General features: G+C 42.8%; 1 protein-coding gene across 1 annotated transcript; it reads right to left on the bottom strand.

Moving 5' to 3' along the window:
• Positions 1–2,977: 2,977 nt before the first annotated feature.
• Positions 2,978–16,422, bottom strand: ALDOB (aldolase, fructose-bisphosphate B). Its single transcript, XM_004271496.3, has 9 exons — positions 16,295–16,422; positions 11,670–11,791; positions 10,661–10,872; positions 9,570–9,624; positions 8,466–8,626; positions 7,488–7,571; positions 6,441–6,615; positions 5,824–6,023; positions 2,978–3,511 (listed from the first exon to the last, which is right to left on the bottom strand). Exons 2-9 carry the CDS (start codon positions 11,779–11,781, stop codon positions 3,416–3,418), a joined length of 1,095 nt encoding a protein of 364 aa, XP_004271544.1. The 5' UTR covers positions 11,782–11,791; positions 16,295–16,422; the 3' UTR covers positions 2,978–3,415.
• Between the last annotated feature and the right edge of the window lie 10,571 nt (positions 16,423–26,993).

Here is a 26,993-nt window from a genome sequence, read left to right on the forward strand (position 1 = left end):
ATTTCCTGCAAACTTTTGAGAAAATTTTTGGTTTTTACAGCTTTTTGGATTTCAGAATTGTGGACAAGGGATTTTGAACATGTAATTGAGATGTACTGATTCATTTAATCTCTCAATAACTTGCAATACTATTATTTTGGAGCTGAAGAAACTGAACCACAGAAAGGTTGTATAAGGTGTCCAAGGTCACATGGCTAGGAAGCAGCAGAGCCAGCGTTTGAACCTAGACTGTCTGACTCCAAAACCTGTGCTTTTCACCACCAAGAGTACTGCCTCCCCAGAGGACTTTGCAAATCACACTAGCCTAAGGCTCACCTACTGTTTATGTGACCTTGAACAACTGTCCTAGCACAATGAATGCCAGTTTCCTCCATTGCTGCTGTGAGTGAAATGTAGATGTCAGCTGGAGTCTTTTACCCCAGGACAGCTAGACCAGATAGTCTCGAAGTTCCATTCCTGATTTGCCTAAAGCCTGCTCCAAGATTTCTGCAAGTTTTAGAGGCTTATATTCTCATTGTCACAGTTGGCTTCTGCTTCTGCTAAATCAATTCACATTATGAACCATTATGAGTCATCTCAGCATCTTGTTTTTGTAAAGGACGATGTGGACTCATATGTGGAACTCAGCTCTCCCTCTCAAGAAGACAAATATGTTTATACGGTTGATATTTCTCCCGTTCTCAAAAGTCTTTTAGTCACTTCCCCACAATTCCACATTGCCCTAGCTTCTCCCTGCCTTTTCTCTTTCCCCTCCTTTCTCATTTCTTCCTTTCTCCTCACTCATTTTCCTGCCCCTTCCCTCCCTTCTCTCCCTCTTCCTTTGCAGAGCAAAACCAAATTCCTCTTTTATTTCTCCCAGCATTTAGTAATTTTTTCTTGGCCTCGGCTTTTGCTCCTTGTGCCTTCAAGGTATCGTCTTCTCCCAGTGAATTATCGAAGTGTTTTCTCACATGAAGGCAGTTCCTTTTCTAAGAGTTCCTTCCCTTTTGTCACCCTGTGATGTCCAACCTAAATGTCACCTTCTCCCTTTCTGCAGCCAGCCATACTGACAGACTCTCCTCTACACTTCCCAACCCCCAGTCAATGGCATTTGTGTTTCTGGCTTAGCCACTCAAACTTAATTGTCTGGTATGCAAATACCATGGCTACCCTAAAGCTGAAACTTCTTTTAATTACTCTCAGTGCCTACTACCAGGTTTTATTTTTAGTAGGTGTTCAATAACTACTAGAATAAATCTGACAGTGTACCAAAAGCTAGGACGTAACTAATATATTCACTCAGTGATCACACAGTTAATAGGAACTGCAGTCTGTAACACTTGTCTTCATATTACCATGAGTGAAGGAAATTACTGGGGTTGAGGTTTCAAAGACAACTGTAGTGCTTTAGTCAGGAAAATATATCAGATGATAGCCAGGGAAAATGCATTATATAAATCCTCATGCTGAGTGAAATGTAATTCAGCCTTGACCAAAAAACATAAATAGCTCAGCCTTGATTATAAATTCATACCCAACCCATAAATGAGAATCTGAAAGGTTTCTTTACAACTTAGGGTCAGTGATGCTGAATAAGCTCTAGATAAAAATTTTCTGGCAGAAAAGCTTTGTCACACCAGGTGTTACCAGCATTTAGGACAGCTTAGCACATCAACTACTTGCTGACTGAGTGGATGAATACAAAAAGAAATGTAAAAGACCTATAGCACTGGTGGCAGAGGTATTGAACACTGCCTGTTGCCCTGCCCTTACCTTCCTCCATGGCCATGTGTCCATTACAGGAGAAAGAGACCGGAATTCTAATCTCTCAACTCTATCCTAAACCCCTAAATATATGACCATCAGCAATTAATTTTATTTTTCTATGCTTGGTTTTATCATCTGTAAAATGAAAGCCTTGGGTTAAATGACCTCTAAGGTAGGTCTGAATTGCTTATATATATATATATATATATATATATATATATATATATATATAGTAGTTGTTTTTAGACAATACAGATATGTGGAAATAAAACACTCAAACATTGTAAGAGCATGTATGTAAAAATCTTCCCTGGGCCCCATTTCCAGGTCTTTTTCCTCAGAAGTCCTTTTGAACGAATTCTGCTTTATTATTCTAAATCATATGCTTATGCCTCTATTTCCTAATTTATTTACTCTAAATAATACCATTTATCTTTGTACTCTTCAAGACAAAGAATTTACTACCTTCTCCTATATCTTAATTATAGGTATGAATATTTTAATGATTTATATCCATTTCCCTTGTTACTTTAATAGACTTAAAGCACTGTTTTTTTTTTCAAAGCACTATTTCTTAATCCATCAATTTCAAGTAGTATCCTGACTCCCCACTAAGTAAATTAGTGCTCCCTTTGCTTTCCTTCACTTCTCCTCCCCCTGAATTTCCCACCTCCTGTCATTTACTTTTTTTTCCACCAAAATCATTACTTTTATATTGTCCAAAGTTATAATGTTTAAATTCTCTCTTGTAACTATGGTGGTCTTTAATGCTTTTTCTATAGGTTAATTCTGAAAACTGGAAGTCAATAAGGTATAATTATGTGAATATTTCTTACTGCAAAACTAGGCAGTGTGCTTGGATATGCAGAGGAAGATGCAGTCCTATGTCACCAACCTGGGCCACTTGAAGAGGAAATGCTCCAAGCATCAGAGTCACAGTGATTCTTTTATTACACTCCATATGTTGCTTGAAATCATTTGACATTGTAGCTTGCTTCACATTATGAATAGCTTTCATTTCTAAATACCCTCAAACTTGAAATCTAGCTTGGTAGTTCTCAAACTTGGCTGGAGCGTGGCCTGAGTATCTGGGTTTTTAAATTTTGGTTATTCCAATGAGTAGCCAAAGTCGAGGATCCTGACCACTAACATCAGTCGCGTCTGTGGAGTCTAAGGTAATGAAACATATTGAGCCCTTTGAAAGCAAGAGCAGAAAGTAAAACCTGATACAAACTGAAGGTTTGTAGAACATTTTATTTCTTTTTTGGTTGTAGCTGTCTCCTTCATAACCTACCACTGCTAGGACTGTTTAATAAGACACAATTCTCTGCACTCAGCTTATGAGGTGTTTCATTTGGTTATGTGGATGGACAGTTGATACTGTTTTAAAGTTTATTCTTTTCTTAGATGGATACTGTGGGCCATGGGGAGCTGGAAGTGTTGTAAGGAAATCACTGTGTGAAATTTCATCAGATCCTTGATATTCAGACTTAGGTTTCAATAACTGATTTTTTTCCTTGTGTCTAAGAACTTAACATGCATTGTGTTTCCAGTAGTTCCAACCTAATTTTGTCTAATTTCCAGGGTCAGTCGAAAGGTCGTTGTTTCCTTTCTGCCCTCCTACCAAGACACCTAGAAGCGCCAGAGCCTGGCTGGTCGGCCTCAGATTCTAGTAGGTATAGCAGGCTGTGAAGAGCGACTGGGTAGAAGCAGCACCAGAAGAGCCCGTGTGAACATACTGTCCTTTGGCTGCCTGGCAGTTAGCCTAAAAAACAAGTGTGATAGAGGAGACCGAGTTAGAGCAACCCTCTGCTTGACCCTCTTTGCTTCTCATTTGAAATCAGCTTCACCTTCATGTGAGTTTTCTCTGTACAGTGATTTTGCTAAATATTGCTGCTGATACCATTCCTTTCCTTCTATAATGTTACTTCCTTTTTTTATCCCAGTTTTCTGAGCATTTCTCAGGCAAGCCTGAGGTTTGTGTTACTGAGAAGGTTTCTTTTTATACTAACAATATTGCAACAACAGTACTAGAAATTCAAGTTAAGAAACTTCTCACTCATATAGTGATAAGGAAACGGAAATTTCAGTCCCAATTTGGGAACCTTGGAATAGTTGAAATAGTCTGCTAGAAAACTGACCAGACATAAGGTCAAGCATCAAGCAGATGCAGCTACAGCTTTACTATAGCAAAAAAAATTTTTTTAATACATTTTCCATTTTCTACCTATATTTGTCCATAAGGATATGTAATTTTTATGTAGTTGTTATCATAGTATCATTTGATACCCTGTGTAAATTCCAATTGAAGGTGAGTTAAGAATTATGAAACCTGTAATAATACTCAAATGCCACTTAGCAGTACCCCGTCTTCAAGTCTCTGTTGCTATTGTCCAATCTCTCCAGGACTTATTTCTACATCTACAGTGATTTTCAAAGTTAGGTTTCATGGACTTAAGCACTTGTTAGAAATGGAAATTCTCTAGCTTGACCCCAGAGCTTCTGAATCAGAAACTCTGTCGCTGGGTCCAGCCACCTGCGTTTTAACACGCCCTTCAGGTGATTCGGATGCATGCTCAAGCTTGAGAACCGCAGCTCTAGATGATAAACTCAGCATCCCTTCTTCTGTGTGGATGACCCTTCTGAGCCTTACTTTCATAATCCCTCCATCCTATTAGCTGTATTAGCTTCCCCCTCATCAGCCACACACCAGCCCAGCCATATCCATCATCATAAGATAAAGCACTACTGTAAAATCTCACACCTCTTTATGCCCCTGAGATGATTTTTTTAGCTTCTCTGTACCCTTCCTTTCCTTTAGTGCCTCATCATCAAACTTCTGGCTACACCTGATTCCTTGCCCAGTCTCCTCTGTCATAAGCAAGCCGAATAAAGCTGTCAATCAAATTTTGGTACTGTTTCATCTCCCTGTTAAACTTGGATTCTTCAACCCTGCTCTTTCCCATTTAGGTTGATATGAATCTTGCTACATGCATAAGAGAGCTATTAGGAACGTTCAGGATCTAAGTTAATGTACCACAAACTCTCATTTCAGCTGCATCTTGCTTGATGCTTGGCCATAACCTCTGGTCAATTTCCTAGCAACTACTTCAACAGCTATTCCAAGTTCCCCACTGTAAAGACTGAAATCTCCATATCCTTATCATTCTCAACAGATGGCCTCACCTGTAATCAGTGATCAACCATTGCATCTCTCCACCTCTACAGACCTGATTCCAAACCAATTCTGTCTCTTCTTTCCTATCTCTCCCTCCTTTCTAAGACCTACTCTGCCACCCATATTTAACATTTAGTCTCATGCAGTACTGTTTCCTCTAAGTCCTTGTCCTCTTCTAATCTTTAATCTCTCCTCTGACTCCTTCTGCTTTACAGTTAAACGTGACAATCTCTCCTATCTGGCTAAACTCTAAGCTCCCTGAAGGCGGTGGCTGTGTCTGCTTTGTTCACCCCAGTGCTTGGCTCCTAGTAGGTATTCAAAAAGCAATTTTAGTAGCTAAATAATACCATCTTTTGTCCTCATTGTTCCTGGTAACCTTTCTGTGTCTTTTCCTGACAAGCGTCTTGAATGGGCACCTTTCCTTTACTGACCCTGTTTTGTTGAGGGTCACTGATATGCCCCTCAATGACAGTATCAGCCTTTTCTCTGCCTTAATTTTTAATCTCTTTGTAGCGCATTGTTGTTGACCTCTTGAAACTTCATTCATTTGTTCCCAGAATCCTTGGTTCATCTTAATGTATTATTGCTGCTTGTCTTGGTGGCTTCTCCTCTTCATCTTCCCAAAATAAAACGTGCCCCAGGTTCACTCCTTGGCCCTCTCATCTTCCCTCTAAAGTGTCTCTGTGGAAACTGTCCTTCAATCTACCATCATCAACTGTACTACCAGTGCAGATAATTCAAAACTCTGCAGCCTTAACCGTCCTACTCAGCTCTAATGCCACATTTGAAAATGCATGGTAGACAACTCCCTGGAAATACCTTCATGGCCTGAAGAAAGCAATGCAAGCAGGCCCCAAGTATCCATTTGATCAAGTAGATAAGAGGTAGTAGCATCTTACCAGGGCCCGCTTCATAAAAGCCTCCTGGGTTGCCTTCTTGTTTGCAGCCTTGCCACTCCAGGCAGCCAGTGCACTGGCCTGCAGGGCCCGTCCATAAGAGAAACTTAGTTTCCAGGGCCTTGGTAGAGGGCAAAGGTTGATAGCATTGAGGTTGAGAGTAGCATCCTCTTCACTCATGCCACCAGACAAAAAGCAGATGCCTGGAAGGAGAGAAGCCATTCCACTCCACTAGTCCCAGTATGTACCCTGCTTGAAAAAGCAAGGAAGGAGCCTGAAAGAAATGTAATGTCTCAATCTTTCCTCCAATTGATTTGCATGGGACTAGGTTGGAGAAATTAGTTTGCCTTTGTTGAAGCTAGTTGGACTAAGGAGAGAAGGGCTTTAGTAAATAAGAGGGCAGTGAAATGTTGAGGAAATCAATGGATTGTGTGCATTTGGACAGACTCAGCATAGGTGGTATCACGGAGTTCAAGAGGGAAGTGCTGGCTGCATGTGAGATATCAGAGGTCTATTTCATGGCTAGAAGCAGACTACTCCTGGACAAATGCAAATGCTTATGGCACTCCTTCAAAGAATAAGGACTAAGACCTCAAGTCAGAGAAGAAAGAAAACCTTACCAGGAACAGCTGCAGGAACAGTACGGTAGAGAGCTGTGACAGTAGCCATTGCCACCTGCTCTGGAGTATACTTCTTGATGGAGGCATGTCCAGCAGTCACCATGTTGGGCTTCAACAGGGTGCCCTCCAAGTAAACATGATGGTCATTCAGGGCCTTGTAGACAGCAGCCAGGACCTGAAGGACAAGAGGCCCAAATAGGTGAAACCTAGAACCAGCCGTAGAGTTACCTGACCTTGACACTTCTACACTGCAGGGACGCAGGATGAAGGAATTCCCATACGTTACTTGGCCAAAGCTTCCCAACCAGCCCCTAGGCTCAGTCAGGGTAATGCCTGCAAACCATAGCCATTGAGCACAGCCAAGTTGGCCTGTCCCTGCTGCCCCTCCCCTAACTGCTCACCGCATGGACTACCAGCATGGCTCTGCTTCCTAGAGGCCCTTCACTCCTTCCTTCCCATTACTCCCTTTGGTCAGTTAAACCTGCCTTAATTTAGTTAGTTGGGGACATGTAAACTGGCCTCCATTCTCCATCCCCATAGAAGCTGAGTGATCATAAAAATAAACATTTTAGAGACAGAAGTGCTTTCAGATCTCATTTCAGTCCACCTCATTTTGCAAGAAGAGAAACTGAGGACTCTCTTACTCTCTTACAGATATATTGTGGCTAATTTAAAGTAACATGTGAAAAAATTACTTTCTAATTATATTTTCTCATGGGAGCCTCAGCTTATTTTAAAGTTTCTTAGTTTAAACATAATGGAACTGAGGTCCAAAAAGGTAGTATGACTTGCCCCAGGTCCCACAGCCGGGACCATGGATGCTCAAACCCTAATCTTGGTAATGCAGTTCCTGTGCTTTTTCATAAGGAGTGTACCATGTGCCCAAAAAAGTACAAGGTTTGCTAATACCTCTTTACCTTCTCAATGCTACACAATGATTCTAACTGTAGAATACCTCATATATAACAGCTGATATATGTTAAGTAACAACGGTTGTTTAAAACAGATTTTTCAACTGGCATTGGGACCTTTATATATAAGACTTACCTTCTCAGTAACATACTGGCAATGTTCCATATCATGGTCTCCATCAGCAATTACCTCTGGTTCAACAATGGGTACTAGCCCATTCTAAAAAGGAAAATGGAGTGGACAGAATGAAGCTCTGTTCACTAGGATCCTTTATTTAAGAAGATATTTAACAGTTGTAATTGGTACAAGGTTGACGCTCTTATGGAGATATACATATAGGTGACTTAAAGGCAATGAAATTTAATGGGATGTCTAGTAAGCATTTGTGGCTTAGCCAAAAAAGAACAGTGAGGGAAAAAAAGTTTTCCTGGAAATGGGGTAAAATAAATTCAATTTATTTTCTTAATTTCTATATCTTATTCTAGAGACTAATCTAGCTAAATCAGAACCTAGCTGTCACCCTTTTAGGGCTGTCAAGCTTAAATCACCAATAAAGATGCCTCTCATATGAATTAACTAAGGAATTCAAGCAGAGTTTACAATTCTGACTGGGAAGCTCCAAGTACCCAGAACTCAGGTGACCTCAGCATAGCACCTGCACAAGCAAATCAGACTTAACCTGGATCCCAGAGACACTTCAACATATGTTGGAAACTTTAGCATCAAGCTACCATCCTCCAAGAAATTATATGAATTGGAACCAGATCAAAGCTGTCACCCTTGAGCTGGGGACTTAAGAGGATCATGTCCTTGGACGCGGTGGAGCATAGACAAGCAGATGCCCTGCCCTCAAGAGCCTATGCTTTTAAGACTCAGTTTACAGTGCTTTGGTAGAGGGCTACACTTGATGGCATTTGCCTTTTGGACTCATAGTTGACTTGTGGAACCAAATCTTACCCTACTACACCTAGTAAAAGCAGTGAAAAATGCCATCAGGATATACTGGTGAGAGAAAAGGAGGGGGATCATGTGTGGTTACAGTAAAATTAGGAAGATGGGCTTTGAAGAAAGCTTTCGCTTCCTGTATTTTAGCCCAAAGGGAAGGAAAAGCACCTGCTGACAGATGCTGGCATAGCGGGCCAGGGTGTTGGCATTTTCCTGGATAGCAAGGTGGGATGGACACTGGTTGTCAATCTTCAGCACAGCACGCCACTTCCCAAAGTTAGCACCATCTTTCTTATACTGAGCACAGCGTTGAGAAAGGCCATCAAGCCCTGCAAGTCACGAGAGAGAAAGGCTTCTTTGCACCCCTGACCGCTGGGGCTGCTGATAAAGTGAAGTTCACCCTTGGCTTAGCTTTCAGTCATACAGCTTGAGGACCCAAGACATCCAGGCAAAGAAATATTACATCCAGCAAAGAAATGAACATCCCAGTACTGAGCCAAAAGACCTGGGTTAATAAATATGGTTTTGATATATAATACATATTGGATAAGAAGAATAAAGGGAACTAATATTTATTTAGTACTTACTTTGCTCCAAGGCATGATTCTAGGCATTTTGCACACCTTATCTCATTTAATAATCATAACAAACCTAATAGCTGTTATACTGTTATGACCTAATAGTCATATTACACAACCTTCACAGTTGTATATTCATTTTGCAGATTTGGAAACTGAGGCTCTGAGAGGTAAAGTAACTTCACCAAGTTTGACAGAGCTGGGATTCAAATTCTGCTTAGATAATCCAATGCTATGGTTCATACTTGTCTACTTGGGCAGTGATGTACCTTGCAAAATTATATAAGCAGTAAGTGATGGAAGCAGCATTCAAACCCAAGTGTGTCTGATCCCACAGCTTGGACTCTTTCCTCTCTACTGATGCTAGATTTTTCTAAAATAATATTCCCAAGTATAAAATATCTTCTCTGTGCAAGACACTGTGATAAGCACTCTATGTGCATTGTCTAATTTAATCCCCACAACTATTCTGCAAAGTAGATATTGTTATCCCATTTTAACTGAGACTCAGAACATTTAAGTGACTAGCCTGAGGGCACACAGTTACTAAATAGAGGAGCTGGGGCTGAAGAACAGGTGTGTGGCTCTAAAACCAGTGTGATAATTCATATTTTGTCTTCCCTCAATCACTTCTTTGTTTCCTTCATTTCTGGCATACACTGGCATGATTCATATCAGTGGGCAATGTCCTTACCTTGAATGGTGGTTTCCTTGTTTGTTCCTGCAAGGGGAGCACCTCCTTGGTCTAACTGTGAATATAAATAATTAACAAGTTATTAGCAGGTGTCAGGTATCTCAGTAAAACACAAGCAGAGCCTCTGGTGCTAGATATTAGTTCTCATCTTTCACAAACCAAGGAGTTGAATTAGGAAGGTATTGTATATTAGGCATTCAGGGGACACAACTCAGTCCATAGCAGAAGGGAAGTTACCTGGAAAGAACAATATAAGACTGTCAACCCTAAGAGGAGGGAAAGTATAGAAAGCACAGGGCTGGAGCTTGGAAAGTAAGAAGTAATCTCTTAGTACCTGGGATGCAGAGGTGCCATGTAAGAGCCACTTCCTTTAAATTATTCATTCATTTATTCAAGAGACATTTATTGAGCACTGCACATGCCAAGCCCTATGCTATTACAGGAGATAAGAAGAATAAGGATGCAGCCTCTACTCTCAGCATAACAGAGGCTAAGGTCATGAGCCCAAGAGGTAGACAGTCTGGGCCTGAACTGGCTCCAATTTTGCCTTGCTGTGGGCAAATTACACTAGTTGTAATTCTGTTTTCTATCCTCATCTCTAAAATAGGGATAATAACTGAGTTTACCTCCAGAGGTTGTGAGGAGGAGTAAATGAGTGCTTGGAGTTGTAAGCACTTGACAAATACTAATGATCACTCGAGAAGTTCACGTAGTTTTGGAAGACCCAGTTACAATAGAACAGTAAGTGTTTTAACAATAACAGCTATCATGAACTAAATAATAAGGGTGTGACAGGAACTGTTTTACAAACTCATTTCATCCTTATAAGAACCTGATGAGGAAGGTACTATTATTCCCATTTTAGAAATGAAAAAATTGAGACACAAAGAGATTAAGTACCTCGTAGAAAAATGGTTGAAGGAAGAGGGTACTGGAAAGGTCTAGAAGAGGATCTGGTTTTCAGTGGGAAGGTGATGATGGAAAGGAGTGAGAAGAGCAATTAGATGATGAGAGTGGTCCTCGTGTTGGCCGTGACTCAGCCACTGTGTTGGGAGTGGGCCTGTGGTGAGGTGGGAGCGAGATGCATTCACCTTGATTCCCACCACGATCCCTTTTTCCTTGAGGATGTCTCTGAACAGCCTTCCTTGGCTGTCCTTCTGGTAGAGGGTCTCATGGAAAAGGATCACGCCCCCAATGCTCTGGCTGATAGAATCATCCACGGTGAAGAGGATTTCGCGGAACTGCCGGCGGTTCTCTTCAGTGTTCTCCACCTTGATCCTCTGCAGGCGGCTCCCCATGGTGCCTATGTGGGTGAGTAAAGGCAGCATAAGGAGCAAGCCAGGGGCTCCCCTGCCGTCCTCCTCCATGCCAACTAGTGACCCTCACCAGGATGGACAGCAATACCGTCTTTTTTATTCAGATCATCAGAGCTCCTGCCTCGTTTTCTGTCTCCCCAGGGAAAGACTGTTGTTGCTGTCAGGATGCTGATGAGGAAGTGCATGGTCTGGTCGTGTCAGGGTCAGGGTGGAAGCCACCATAGGGTCCAAGTGGGGCTGCACGGCCCTCAGGCCTCTCTGGTCCAGCCCTGATCTGACTGGATATACAGACAGTGGAAGGAGGGGTAGGGCAGGCTCTTGACCTCTCTGGCTTCCATAATTTTATGGTGGGCCATGCAGGCCACCGCAGCTCTCCCATGTGCCATCCTGAGCTGCTCTCAGTCACAAGCGCTGCCCTGTTCCTGATGTGGACGTTTCCCTGCTCTCAGTGCCCTTCCTTGGCTGACTTTACACTGACTTGTCATTAGCGGCAGAGGTCTCATCCTGCTTACTGAGTTCCTGGCCTCGCTACAGCTTGGATTCAAATGATCCCTGGCAAGGGGGTCTTAAAATGGAGGGCTTGAGCCTGTTTGCTTGGTGTTCGGAAATGTGCCTTCTGGAATGACAAGACTCAAAAGGTCTATGCTTACTGAGTCTTCCGCTCCCACTCCTGTGCATATAAACCTTTACTTCCTCTGAGAGGAAAGAGAATATGATTATCAAGTTGCCTTTGCTAAGTGTAGAATCAAGAGTATGGTTGTTGTGTGATGTTTCTTGCACTCACCTACAGACTCATCTGCAGCCAGGATCCCCTTCCCACTGGCAACAATGCACTGGGCAATTTCTGAGAGCTCCTTCTTCTGTTCTGAAGTGAGGGCCGGAAATTGGTAGGCCATGGTGACAGGTCTGGAAAAGAGTGCAGGAGAGTTAGCTGTGAACAGAACTGTGGGTCGCTCAAATGGACTCATGACCAAGACAGCAGGTGTGCAGAAGAGCTCCATAGGCCCCTCTGACATTTCTGGTCCATTTCCACAACTGGCTAAATAAATGAGGTCTGTTCTGTTTTGGGTTTTTCCCCCTTAAGCCTAAGTAGCTGCGATTAGCCATAATGGATGAAGGTGGGATGACAAATTTCATGGTGATCCTGAAAAGAATGCCTTTCAGGAAACTTTTGGGATCACTGATCCTGAGACCGAACCAGCTAATGAGTATCCACTTAAATCTGACAAATAGAGGGCATGGCAGTAATTGACTATCTCTTTATTCTATGGATTCCTGGTACCATCAGGGGTTGGATGGCTTGAGGCCAGGACAGTGAGGCTTTCAGCCTCTGCGGCCATTCCTCACTTTGCTCTGTTAGCCTGTAGTCCCCCCAGAGTATTCTCTAGGCAGCAAGCTTGAGAGGAGAAACCACTATTTGCCCTTGAATTTAACCTCCCTTCAACTTTGAGACATAGAGGGTGGGGTGTGTCTCCTTTTTCTTATATTCAACCACCTATGAGACCGTTTGGGGCAGATGCAGAGGATTTTCCCTAAGCATTTCTGGGCTGGAGATTCCCGTTAGCTCTAAGGATGCTGACATCATATGTTGATTCCTGCTCCAGTAATTCGCAGCTTCACTGCTTTAGCAAGGAGAGACTGGCTCAAAGATCCCCTACCCAAGCAAGTTCTTAGCAGTGGTCATTTGAAGGGGATCATTGCCCGTGTTCGGCCGCCACTGTGGGCTAGTCTTGAAGATGCAAGCTCACAGGACTCTTATCTTGGATGTAGAAAGAATGGTTTTGCATAGGTTGGATTATCAAAGAATAAAAATGGTAGTAAAGATTATCTGGAGCGATTTCCTATCCAACCCTGTGGCCTCCTCCTTTCCCCAGTCTCCTCTCCCCTCATACACTCATACACAGGGTAGATGCCCTGTGTCTGCTTTCTACTTTCTGGAAGCCAAGGGACACCTCAGTTCTCTTTTGATCCATTCGACAATGAGGTAACCAGGGCAGGTATTATCTTCATTAATTAATGAACAAGCTAAGATTCCGAGAAGTTAACTGACTTGTCCAAGGTCCCAGCTAGGATGAGGCAGAGTCCCCCACCCAGTTCTCCTTCTCATGGCAAATTGATTTCTTCACATTTTCTGTATCCCTTCAAGGTAGGCTCTCAGAACTCTGTCCCTTGATATGAGAAGTCAATGGCTACTGAACTAATTCCTGAGACGGTATAACTAATGGCGCTCTTACTGTGGCTACTCTCACTTCAATACTTAACCCCAAGGAATGGAACCACGATGCTGTCATTGGGGCACCAGGACAGGTTAGTGGGCAATGATTTCTAAAGATGATTTTCCAAGGCCCTTCACATCCCAGCCAACTGAAGATAGTATTTCTTCTGTTTATATATTAATTTCTAAATTGTAGTCAGGGACTGTTAGCTTTGGACCTGGCTACCAGATCTTCATGGCAGATAAAAGCCAACCTGAGGTTGGTAACCTTCAGGCCAAAGTACAAATTTTCTCTCAGTTTAGATATCTGCACAAAGGAATTGACAACTACCAAAAAAATAATGATGTTTCCTTAATGAAACAAAAGGAAAACATAGCCCAATAATAGCAAATGATCATTTATTGCCAAGCACTCTGCTAATCGCTTTACATGCACTATAAAATTTATTCCTCACAATAATCTCAAAAGGTAGTCAGACTTCCCCCTTCTCCCACCCTCTGCCATGTAATAGATAAGGAAAGAATATAAGACAGTTTAATTATTTGTCCAAGGACAAATAGCTAATAAGGCACAAAGCTGGGATAAAAGGCAGTACTAGTACTCCCTCTTTCAAGTAAAGAGTGAGACTGGTGAAAGGAATTGGCCTTTGGATGACTCTAATGTCCTTGATGACACCCCCAGAGTACCCAAAATCATTGGGCTGTGGATCATTACCCCCACATCACATTACCAATTCATAAATATCTGACACGTTCACATGGAAGTAGATCAGACAGACCTGGGCTCAAGGACCAGCTCTGCCTCCTCTTCACCGGGACCATGGGCAAGGTGGTAACTTCTCTGAGTCTTAGCTTACTATGGATTAAATGGCTATAGTATCTGCTCTGGTTGTCTCACTGCCAAATGGATCACATGTAACCTGTGAGCACCCTGCTCATTGTAGTTGCTCAGAATATATTTGTTGAATCGCATGATAAACATGAAGATGCTTTATAATGCATTATGAAAATGTCAGGTATCAGTATTTCTCTCTTTTTTAATTTAAAAAAGTAATTGCCTAAGGGACTTCCATATTTCTGTTTACTACCAAGCTATTTTCTTCAGTCTGAGTGTGCTGACTCAACCAGAAAAGAAAAACAGAGAAAAGGTCAAATTGAACAAATACTGTTTATGAGAAGTTAAACTTCTACAGAGGGATTAAAGTTCTGTACCACATCAGCACAAATGTTGCTTTCCTGTTAATCATAAAACAGGGTCACAGGCCACTGTTCACCACTGGAAGAGAGAAGGCCAGCTGGAAATGGGCAATGATAGAGAATGATTTCTGTGCCCCTAAGCCTCTGCTTACTGAGGTCTCAAGCCAACTTTTTAAAAAGTGTGACAGGAAGTTGTTCGCATTATATGATTAAGTAAAAAAATAAAGCAAGTTTCAGAAAAGTATGCAATACATAATATCACCCTTTTTAAATTAAAAAAATGGTATACACACATACTGTTCATGGGTCTATATAAGCAGATAATAACCACACTGAGGTTACTCCTGGGGAATGAAACAGGGTGGGGTGACTCACAGTTCACTTTATGGATTCTTTGTAATGTTTGATTTCTCAGTAAGTTTATATATTACATTATTTACTATACATAATATATTAACAGGTAATATTGATATATATGCAAATCTGGGAGAAGGTTGTGAGTACAAACATATATGAATAGAGGGCAACCACAGAAAAACAGAGCTACAGGTGATCTCAGAGATATCTGTATCAACCCTGCTAACTTTAGAGATGAAGAAATTGAGGCCCAGGAAGAATATGTCTGATGCCCCGTCTAAGTTGTGATGTTTCAGGACTGTAAATCACATGCTACTGGCTTATGACTCGGAATTCTTTTCCCAATCCTTCTTTAGCAGAATAACAGATGAAATCCTATAGTATAATTCTTTCTGCCTTCTTTGAAGAGGTTCTGTGAAAATATAATAATTTGTAAAATACCAATATTTAACTCCTGGAGAAATATAAGGGAGTAGAAAATCCATTTGCTTCTCCATGTACAAGGCAGATAGATTTTCAAGAAGATGTACATGAAGGGCTTATTCACTGAAAGCCCATGATTGTCAGGCACTGCATGCAGCACTTTTTTATAGACAGATGCAGGAAGATGCCCACAGCTTCGTTACATATCTGATGCCACAGTGGTAAGTACAGTGAGATGCTCTAGAACAGCCTGATCCTTGGAGCCTTTGAACACACATGGAGCAGCTCAGAAAGAGACCTGAATGCTGCTCTTTCCTCTAAATTGGCACCTAAGCCAAAGGAACTCCTAGGTTTACAGCAACTACACTCCATTCCCTGCCCCAGCACCTCAGGTCTAGTCTGGGCCTGGGCTGTCTGCAGATGAGCCTTGGCTAAAGTGATGGTGGCAGCAGCGCTAGAGTCCCTGCTGGATCCACATTAGCTAACGGAACCCTAGGTAACTATGTAAAGAGAAGTTTATTTTAAAAGGCAACATATCCTCACCTATTCTTCAGATAGTAGAACAAATGTACCAAAATACACCAGCAGCTTTTGATTCCAAATATCTGAAGCTGTAGGATCTTCGGAGTAGGAAATGTTACAGAAAGTATCAAACAAGGGAAAGTTTTGACAATTCATAATCAAAGGACGACTATACTCTGTGATGCCTGTTCCATTTTCTCGTTTGAGCAGTGGGTGAAGACGAAGGACAAAACAGGCCAAGAGTTCATTTCTGTGACAAAGAAACTTCAGTGCTAGTACTAGTAGGTGTGGGAAGAGAATGAAGAAAATGACATAAGGCGATAGATAGTAAATAAATCATCGGAATAAGCAGTTCTTATGGAGGGAATAGAAATGAACAGGAATCTCAAACACTGAGTAGAACCCAACCAAACAGGAGTATTCAAGATGTTTTTCCTTCGCCAAAGCCTCAGAAGAGCCCTCCTACAGGTAACACTGGTAGCTGGCATCAATCCTGAGCATTTGCCACCACTCAAAGAGCCAGGGGAGGTAGGGAGAAAAACAATCATTTCAGCAGATCACCACGTTTTCAGCCACCATCACATTTTTCCTGAAAACAAAAGCAAACAAACTTTCCCCTCGCCAGGCTTAGTGCTATCATTAACCCCTGACTCCCTGGTGCAGTCCTGAGAGACAAAGGAAGTTCTTTTACTTACAGTCTGAGAGAGGAGAGTGCTCTTAGATCTATCAGAAGCTGTGGATGAGGCAGCAGCTGCCAAACAGGAGGAATCTTCAGGAACACACAGTTTTTATAGACTTCTCACCCAAGGGTTTTTTTTGTTTGTTTTGTTTTTTGTTTTAACTTTTACCCTCCCCTTCCCACCTTGGCCTGGTAGAGAGGTGTTTAACCAATAACTCTGATTGGCTCATAAACAGCCAATCCTTCTAATCATGCTCACACACTCTCTGTACTCACAGAATGTTAAAGCTATAAGGGACACCTGGAGACCTTGTAGTTCTCAATCCAGACTCTTCATTTTACAGGTGAGGAAACGGAGACACAGAGGATTAGGATCGATAACGCAGTGAGTGGGGGACTGGGCTCTGGAGTCCACCAAGGAGAACTGGGAAGTACGTTAGCTTAGCTCCAGCACTTACTACACACATTACCTTGGTCAAGTTTTTTTCACTTCTCTGAGCCTGAGTTTCCTCCTCTCTAAAGTGGGATCTGAATTTCACAAGAGCATTAAGTGAATTTATAAAGTACCTGCATATAGGAGGCATTCAAAGATCCTTCCCAGTTCCCCCAAACCAAGCTGGGCTCCCTGATGTTTTTAATGTCAGAACACAATATCTTTTACTCTATTCTCATTCTCTCTCAACCTGTACATTTTTGTCTTTAAAGGTGCTAAAAACTAGAATACAACTTAAAGTGACTGATGCAAGCCATCAGCTCCCCTAGTTACAGCACTGTCTAGGTACAAGTTCATTCTACAGGGTTTTTTCTCTGAGCATTAAACCAAAATCTAATTCAAGAAAAGGCAAATAAAAATAGTGTATGCTTCCTGAAGCAAATAATCAAATAAAAGTAGTGGAGGAATCTAAGAATAATGGAATGACCATGATCACAGGAAAGTATACATTCTCAGGAACACATTCCTTTGGAATAACTCATAAAATAGGAGAAAAGACCCTAAAAAACCAAAGTGCTCTATGGTATAAAGTGTAACACTATAATGAGTGAAGTATCAATGAAATGAAGGAAAAAGAAGCAGGGAGCTGGGTTGTCTAAATAGAGCTGAAGCTCAGACAGCTTCTATAAGTGAAGAGTGTTAGACACTGAAGGTGATTATTGAAGGAAACTGAAATGTTTGGAGCACAAAACTGAGGCTCATTTGTCTGGGGAAGTTTGGCCAAGGCCTGTCCTAAGGGTAACCGAGCGTTAGACCAGCTGAAGTTCCCGTCAGCTCTCTTGACTCCACCTGCCTCCCCAAGGCACACGTTTTGGTTTCCCCATCTCCACCTGGTGCTTGATTCATCAGACCAAGATGATTGATCTGGGGACATGTGAGATCTCATCAAATTTGATTTTTGTTAAAGGAGAAAGGAGGAATAAGAGGAGGATGCTGATGAAAGAATGGAGACTGGGGTTAGTGATCATTGTTGGGGGCCAGGGCTAGGGTGGTCAGAACCATAACTGAAACATTTTACCTGCTGAGAAATGTATGGTAGAAATAATTTTCCTTAGGCTACTAGTACTAATTATTCTTGTTACAACAATGACAACAATAATAATAGCTCTTCTTTGAAGTTCTGTGATGCACCTGGTTCTTTTTATATATGATCTCTAATCTTAGCACCTCTCTGAGGAAAGGTTTATTAGCCCCACTTTCTGGATAAGGAAACTTTGGTTCAGAGAGGTCAAGTAGACTCGCCTAGAGTCACAGGACAGGTAGAGGGAGTGCCTGTCTCACTGCAAGTCAGTGGTCTAAAGCAGAGCTGCTTACGTTTTGGTGACCTCAGACTGCAGAGATTAGTTCTTTCCCTCTCCACCTCCCAGCAGCTTATAACCTTGGACGTTAAAACTATATTAATCAGGGAAGAATGACTTGCATCAGCAGACCTAGAGGGCCCTGATCTGCTGAGCATCGCTGCACGTGAACAGCAGACTGGCCAGGCATGTCCGAGGAGCATAAGTACACCTGTCCCTGAGTGGTGCCGCCTGCTGCTGCTCCCATGGCATCAGCATTTGGCCACTTCCAGGGTCTGATGTGCAGCTGAAACTCAAAGTTCAGTAAAGCAAGGATAAGGCTTAATGGACCTTAGAGAAACAGCAACTCCTGAGGAACACAGACTGCTTGCAGTTTTGGGTGTTTTTTTGGTTTTTTTTTTTGCGGTATGCGGGTCTCTCACTGTTGTGGCCTATCCCACTGCGGAGCACAGGCTCCGGACGTGCAGGCTCAGCAGCCACGGCTCACGGGCCTAGCCGCTCCGCAGCATGTGGGATCCTCCCGGACCAGGGCATGAACCCGTGTCCCCTGCATCAGCAGGCGGAATCCCAACCACTGCGCCACCAGGGAAGCCCTACTTGCAGTTTTTTAAGTCTCTTAACTCAGTAAAATGTTCAAAATTGATATATCATGATATGTGGACTTGGAGGCTGTGAAACATTGTGGAATCCCCCAACCTCTTTAGTCCTCAGTTTCACCATCTGTAAAATGGGCTAGTAATGCCTCCATCAGAAACTGATTAAGAAGGTGAATGAAACAACACAGGACTAGGGATTTAGTACAGTTATTTCATTAAATAACTGGATCTGAACGTATAATTCTGATTTAGAGGCCTCCGAATGCAGACTCTTCTCACAGGCAATAATAAGATGGTATCATTCAGGATCATTACTTTCAAAACCTCCAACAACTGCCTCATTTATTCTCCACTGTCTGCCCCACTCTAGATACTTCCAATTTGAATATGATTTTTACATGAGTTAAATGTATTCATGCACAGTATGAGGTCTGAGTCCACAAACTTGCACGTGCAAATAAATCTCATGTTTCATAGAGTTATACTCACTGTAGTATTAGTAACATTATAGACAAAGAACTTTCATAAAAATGGGCTACATCTACACAATGCAAGGAAGAACCATGGATGGATCAACATGACATTTAAAAACATCATTTCTAATTTGTGGGACAGACATTTTCTTACTGTACTGCAACCTGCTTTGGTGGCTAGGATGGTTTCAGGACCCTGAAACCAGCAGTCACTATCTGGGTCACAGAGGTAGGGCTAGTTGTTATCTCAGCATATTTCACAAAATTGTTATTGAGGTTCTGTGTGTACGGCACTTTGTTAGCTACAGGGACCTTTTGTAGAGAATAGAAGATGAATAAGACTGGCCTGTTCTCAAGAAACTTATAAGAGATGGGAGGAGAGGGTTGAGGTCAGAATCAAATTAAACCAAACCAAGTAAGAGAACGTACATGAAAGTATCAAGAGACAGTTGTGGCAGTGGTTGTTATTGCAGTGTTCATGGAAGACTCTATGAGATACATGACTGAAAAGTCTAGATAGTCTGGATTTTTACAAGTCTAGGTCATCTTCCATATCAACTGATTCAGCCCATCAGACTATAGAACCTACGTGGGTCTCCCCAGCATCCGGCACCATGCCTAAAGCACAGTAGTCACACAATCAATTTTTGTGAATAAATGAATCAATAAATATATGAATGCTTTCTCATCAATCTCAGAAAAGTCTGGAGTAACTGTCTTATAATTCTTATCCCAGAGAACTTTGAAATAATTAAGAGGTAGAATATGACCATTACTTTTTTCTAAAACTATACTAGGTCTGAAAGCTCTTCTATCACTGTTTATTTGGAATTTCACAGACATCCAGGCTGCAGCTCCCCTGAAATGGTACACATGAACCACGGCCCCCTCTTCCCTTCTAAAAAAAATTATGGTAAAATACACATAATATATAATGTACCACCTTAACCATTTTTAAGTGTTCAGTAGTGTTCATTACATTTACACTGTTGTGCAACCAATCTCCAGAACACTTTCCATATTGCAAAACTAACACCTTATATCCATTAGACAACAACTCTCCACTTCCCCCTCTACCAGCCCCTGGAGACTATCTTTCTACTTTCTCTCTGAATTTGACTTCTCTACGTATCTCATGTAAGTGGAATGATACAGTTTTGTATTTCTGTGACTGGCTTATTCACTTAGCATAATACCCTCAAGTTTCATCCATGTTGCACCACATGTCAGATTTTCCTTCTTTTTAAAGGCTGCATAATATTCCAGTGTGTGTGTATACATATCATATATATATATATCACATTTATAGGATATAGAGATAGAGATATAGATATCACATTCTGCCTATCTCTTCATTGGTCTGTGGACACTTGGGCTGCTTCCACCTTTTGGCTATTGTGTATAATGCTGCTATAAACATGGGTGTACACTTATCTCTTCAAGACTGTGCTTTCAATTCTTTTATGGTCCCTTTATTAATTTAGCAGCTTGATTGAAGAAGAAGTCACATACTATACAATTCACCTATTTAAAGTGTACAATCCAATGATATTTGGTATATTCACAGAGTATTAAATGTCAGTTTGTAAGAGAAATGTGGTAGGTTTTTTAAAAGCTCAGAATCTGAGGGTGTAAATTTAAAGCATCAGAATGAAGCCCAGGGGCAAGAGCCATCTGGGTGCAGCAGACATGGGGATGGAAGAGTCAGGGATCACCTGCATTGCCTCATGGTGATTTTTTTCTATATCACTGTGAAGTCTGAATTCCGTGTATTCTAGGAAGACTAGAGTGCCTGTGTATGCTTATGTATCTCAGGTAAGTAACTTTAAAGTTATCCAAACTCTAGGGTTTAGAATACCACCCCCTTGAGACTAGAGAGAAAACTGAAACTTGAAATGTGATAAAGAACTTGAGGTTTTCCTTGCCTGAGGAAATGTGTATGTGCAGTTAGGATGCTGCAGAGGCAGAGTGAATTGGAAAGAATGGGCTGGAGAATTTCAGAATTGCTGAGTGAGCAGTACTTATCTGACAGGAAAGAGTTACACTGTTGTCAGCTGTGGCCACCACTGTCATTTTCCCCTAGTCCCTCATGGTGGGTTGTTTACTGCTTTGTCAGTGTTTTCTCTCGGTCTTTTGCTCAATCATCTCAAAGTCCATTTTTTCTCTCACTATCTAATCAGGACTGTCAGGTACTTATGTCATTTATGACCTCCAGCATAACATTTCTTTCACTCTTCCTTATCTCTTTGGTGAAACTGCCTGGTGGTCTAGTTGTACCCCTGACTAGCCATGGGACTGAAGGAAACTGCCTTCTCCCAGTCTCCCTTTTCTGATGTGTAAAGTGGACCTAGTGATACCATTCCTGTCTAACTCTACCACGTTGTTGCTCTGATTGAACAATATCATCTAAATGATTGCTATAGAATTACAAAGTGTAATAAACCATGTTACTTCATGGAAGCAGACATTATACTGCTCTGCAGCATGTACACACACACACACACACACACACACACACACGTTGGAGAATCAGAAAACAAGGTCCTGGCCTTAGCTCTACCCTGAATAGCTGGATGACATGGCCCAAGGAAGGGCGCTGCCATTTGTTGAGCGGTTACTTCTTACAGGGCCTTTTCTAGGCACCTCAGGAAGAAAACTTCATTTAATCCCCACTACATCCATCACCAGGGTAGGTACCGTTTTGGAGAGGAGGGAGTTGATCCTATCTCTGGCTGACGAGATATTTCACCATTAGTAAGCAGCAGGGCAGGGACTGAAATACAGATCTGTGACTCTAAAGCCAGTCTGGGACCTTGAACTCATCATCTGCATAGTGAAGGCGGGGGTCCCTTCTAGCTGCGATATTCTGTGGTCTTTTCCCCCAAAACTGCATGTTTTTTACATACACAGTTGTCCCAAAACAATGGAAATGGTTTTAAACAACAATATAAGAAACTTAAATTAGACCATAAAAAGTTTTCTTTGGGGAAGTACTGTTGAAATGGGTTATTTATTGACTAGAATTACTCAAAATGTATGAAAGAAACTGGTTGGTTCTAACTCCTTGTCTCTTATTCCCCTGCTCTTTGGGTTTATTACACCTCAGCACTCTTTAGGAAGGAAGAGTGCCAGGCTGACCAGATCCAGAATTACACTTTCCTGGAAAGCTGGACTAAAGGCGCAGACACTGAGGGGCAGGCAGCCAACCAGTATAAGCAGATGGCAGGCCAGTCAATTGCTGAGTGACCACCTCAGTGTCACCTACCCTCTCACAAAAGGAGGAACAGGGTCATTCAGCCTCCCAGGTAATTAATCCAGTCACCTACAAGCTCAACTTTCTGCCTTTCTGAAGGTCCAGCCATAAATTTTTTTGGCGAATCAATACAATTTAGTCATTAAGGATTTGGACTTTGAAGCCAGCTAGAACTTGCTCCCAATTCCAGCTCAGAGCTTCCTGGCTGTGTTACTTTGGGCAAATTCTCTAACTTTGTTGAGCCTCAGTTTCCTCAGCAGAAAAAGAATAATAATAAAACTTAACATTTTGTTGGAGGATTGGACTGAATAATGAACAAAAAGAGTTAAGTATAATGACTGGCAAAAATAAAGTACTGGATAAACAGCAACTCTTGTACTGCCTACATCATCATCATTCTTTTCTCCTCTCCACATTCTCCAAATTCCCTTCTCTCTTTCTGTTACCAGAGGAGTTGTTCCAAAATTTTTGCTTCCACAGCACCCAACCTCATCATCTCCTGTGCCTTCATCCTGGATCCTACTCTCAAAAGCTTTCTCCATTTAATATGCAGAAAAATTAAGCTGGATGCTGAGTGCATCTCAAAAGTTGCATACCGGGCTTCCCTGGTGGCACAGTGGTTGAGAATCTGCCTGCTAATGCAGGGGACACGGGTTCGAGCCCTGGTCTGGGAGGATCCCACATGCCGCAGAGCAACTGGGCCCGTGTGCCACAACTACTGAGCCTGTGCGTCTGGAGCCTGTGCTCCGCAACAAGAGAGGCCGCCATAGTGAGAAGCCCGCGCACCGCAATGAAGAGTGGCCCCCGCTTGCCACAACTAGAGAAAGCCCTCGCACAGAAACGAAGACGCAACACAGCAAAAATAAATAAATTAATTAATAAACTCCTACCCGCAACATCTTCTTTAAAAAAAAAAAAAAAGTTGCATACCTATACCCAAGAAGAGGTACCTTCCCCCTTAGAAGGTGGTGGAGCGCTGTGGATGGGGAACAGCATTTTTCACCCAGTATGTGAACCAGAGAAAAATATGACTTACCCACCGAAAGAGATGAAGAGAGGTTGAAACAGGTTTGAGGACACTGAAGAAAATGGCAACATTATTTGTGGAAAACATAAAGGGGAATGAAGGAGACGAGATGAATAAAGAGAGAAGGCCATGCACCCAGGCTTCCGGGGTTAGAAGCAGATTGAGTGGCAGGAAGCGTCACCCTGCCAGGCAGGCAGACAAGCTGACGTCATTAGCACCCCTGTGCCGTACCATTCACGATGCATGACTGGCCTGCCCCATGGCCACTGAATGCCTGTCCTCTGTGGCACAGCTGACTCCTAGGCATGCTAGGTCCTGCTGGGCTGCCAGATGGAGGTGTAAATGATAGGCTGGAACAAATTATCTCTGTGGCAGAGAGCCTAGAGAGGTCCTCATCCAATCACCGGCACCCCAGCAGAGGAGGCTGCATGCCGAATGGTCGTGACCAGGCAGCAGATGCCCTGGCTCCCCTGTAGTGGGGGATAAGGGGAGCATTCACCCTTTTTTAATCTGCTTCCTGCCCGAGGCCTACCCTCTTCTCCCTCTCATTTTTTTGGCCCCCCTCTGGCCATTTGCCAAGTGAGAACAGAGACCTTTCATCCCAGGGAGGAATGTAAAAACTGTCACTTAAAAAACTGGGAAGAGAAAAGGCAGTCACTTATTAAAAATAATTATATTCTAGAACGCAACAGTCAGAGAAAACAAGAGTTACCTCTTGCTAGAGCTCTTGCTCACATGTGTGCAGGTAAACTTGCCAGTCATTTTCTTCCATGTCTTCTCCTCTCCCCCACCCACAAAGGCATGTCTCTAGGGTCCTTTCCCTCATAACTTCTCCCACATCCAGCCCAGACCTATGAGGTTAGCTGCCTATAGCAGTTCTGCAAAACTGAAGGTCCCTTTTGGGTCTAGTAGGAAAGAGTACGGAAGACCACAAATAAGTATATATAACTGAGATCTCAGCTCTGCTCTCCTTGCCTTTTTAGATCCACATACAGTTGGCTCAAACCTCCATTCTATAACCCACAGAAAGCCCAATGCTTTCCCCCAATTCGAGGTAATTTCCCAAGGGGGCTCTGGGAATTTATGAAGGTCACGCTGGCTCAGAGCTTCTCCTTTCACTAACAGTTCAGTCAAGCATACGGATCATCCCTCCAGCCCCAGTGCACCAGCCCTGTCCAAGCCTTGGTGACCTAGACGGGGAGCTCCACTCCTTCATTAGACTTCCATAAAAAGGCAAAAACAGACAAAAAGTTCACTTGCACAAAGCCCTTCAGTAGTGTTAAAAGATAAACTGAGGAAGATTAAAAATTTAAGAATTTATCTGAGCAATGCCAGGTGGTTAGAAGCGCCCTGCAGAAGGGAGCTGGGGGAAAACTTTTATAGAGAAAGTGTGGAAGCCAAGTAAGGAATTTATTGACGGCCTATAGCTTAAAGCCTAGTTGGTTGGTTGTGACTGGTTGTCCTTAGGTTTCGATTTCCTAACCTTGAGGCACTTACAGGTTTAGATTCTGGCTTGCTTACACACGTGCTACGGCATTAGAGCCAGCTCTGTCTCATGGCCTCCTTGCTTAACTCATTTAACAGCAGACATACCTAAAGGTTTGCAGAGAGGAAGGGTAATTACACGGCGGCCACAGGACAATTTAAATTGAGCATGAGTCACCCCTAATCCCAAGTCCTCTGAAACTCCCACCAGAGGTCAGATGCCGCAGTTTCCATTCCTCTCCTCCCGCATTGCTCCCCCTCATTTCTTCCCTTACAGTTTGCCCCTTGGAAGTCTGAATTATTCTTACTCTACCAGTTGAGGCAGCACCCCCGCCCCCGAGCTCACCTCGACACCTTCGTATCTCCAAACAAATCCACTTGCTCGGCTATCGACAGGGCCGTCTCCTCTGCTAGTGACTGCGCGCTCCGAAACCCCGAGACTTCCCCTATCATGTTCCCCCTTCCTTAAATGGCGCTTTTGATGTTACGTCACAATTTTCGTTTCTCATTTCAGGATACTCCAAGGTTGTGTAGCGCGGGCCACGAGAGCGGCAAGCCTCTTCCCAGCCAGTTAAAACGAACGTAGTCTCTCCGAGGGAAAACCGGAAATGCGGATGCACTCACCGGAGGTGGGTCTGTGGCAAGTTTCCCGCTCTGACACAGAACTTCCGGTGCGTGTTGTTGGCGCGGAACCAAGGTGGGCGACGGGCTGCGAGGACTGGCAACCCTTACGTGGGCCTGTTTCCCCCCGCCCACTGCCCTTCTTCTTTGTGACTGAGAGTGAAACAGAACCAGAAAACACCAGAGGAGAATTAACAAAGGACAAGTATTCCTTTATACCAGATGATGTAATTTCATTTTCTTGAGCTAGGCATGACCAGGACAGATGGTGGCCCTGTTTAGCTAATCCTGCCAGGAAGAAAGGCAAGGGAAGAAATGGACAATTCTGAACCTTAGGTTATTTTTTATTTTTATTTTTTTTGCGGTACGCGGGCCTCTCACTGCTGTGGCTTCTCCCGTTGTGGAGCACAGGCTCCGGACGCGCAGGCTCAGCGGCCATGGCTCACGGGCCCAGCTGCTCCGCAGCACGTGGGATCCTCCGGACCGGGGCACGAACCCGTGTACCCTGCATCAGCAGGCGGACTCTCAACCACTGCGCCACCAGGGAAGCCCCTTAGGTTATTTTTTTATAGACTTCCACCTCCTTTAAACTGGGTTGTAAAAATCCAGCCCACACAGGAGTGACCTTTCTACATGTTTGCCTGTGAAAGCCAGGAATAGCATTGTTTTAATTTAGGTAAGTATCAAGGAGATTTTTCTCTTGGCCAAGGAGGGAGTCTAGCCAAAGTTAGAACTATGTGGCCATTAACGTACAGACTGCTCGTTTTTTGGCATTTCAGGCACCCATTTAACATGAATAAAACAATTTTTGTATTGGCTTCCACACCTGTGGTTCTCTGCTGAGGAAAGGCTGGTCTCCTATTTAGGCTCATCCCGACAGATTCCTCAACTTTCACCAGGACCAGTGCCAGAGGCCAGGAGGGGCTGAGCTTCACATTCAAGAAAGACCTCAGATTCCCTTTAGATGTTATTGCCAAATGAGTTAGACACACAATTATTTCTTTGTGTACGTGTTCAAAACATTAATTTACTAAATGTATGCATTCAAATTATACAACAGATTTGGTAACTCTGGCTTTGCCATTTCTTCATTTTCAATATATTTACTGGAAGTTTAAAATTACAGAAGTAGCCTGGATCTCTCGTGGCCTCTGAGAGGCTGTGTCCCACACCTACCTTGATTGTTTATATATACAGAGAGATCTTTATACCACAAAAAAGGAGTATAAACTTGGGCTCCAGTCCCCTGATTATTTATCAAAAGATCACCTGAAAGAAATATTAGGAAGGGATTCTTTGAAGAATATGTAGTCCATCCAGTTTGATGATATCAAAGGTACAGAGAATGGGCACATTGCCTACCCAGTCCTACACCTTTGCTGCTGGAATTGTTCTGGGTAAATAGCACTAGTGTGCTTTCAGTGTGAGACCATCTGACTTGCCTGAGGGCCATCATCAAAAATAGTTGT

This window comes from Orcinus orca, chromosome 6, assembly GCF_937001465.1.
Source record: "Orcinus orca chromosome 6, mOrcOrc1.1, whole genome shotgun sequence".
Lineage (NCBI taxonomy): Eukaryota > Metazoa > Chordata > Mammalia > Artiodactyla > Delphinidae > Orcinus > Orcinus orca.

Coding starts and splice junctions, on each gene's coding strand:
- ALDOB (XM_004271496.3), bottom strand. CDS start 11,781: ATGGCCTACCAATTTCCGGCCCTCACTTCAGAACAGAAGAAGGAGCTC. Junction 9,625..10,660: donor GGATCGTGGTGGGAATCAAG/GTGAATGCATCT, acceptor TTATATTCACAG/TTAGACCAAGGAGGTGCTCC. Junction 6,024..6,440: donor TGTTCCTGCAGCTGTTCCTG/GTAAGGTTTTCT, acceptor CTCTCCTTCCAG/GCATCTGCTTTTTGTCTGGT.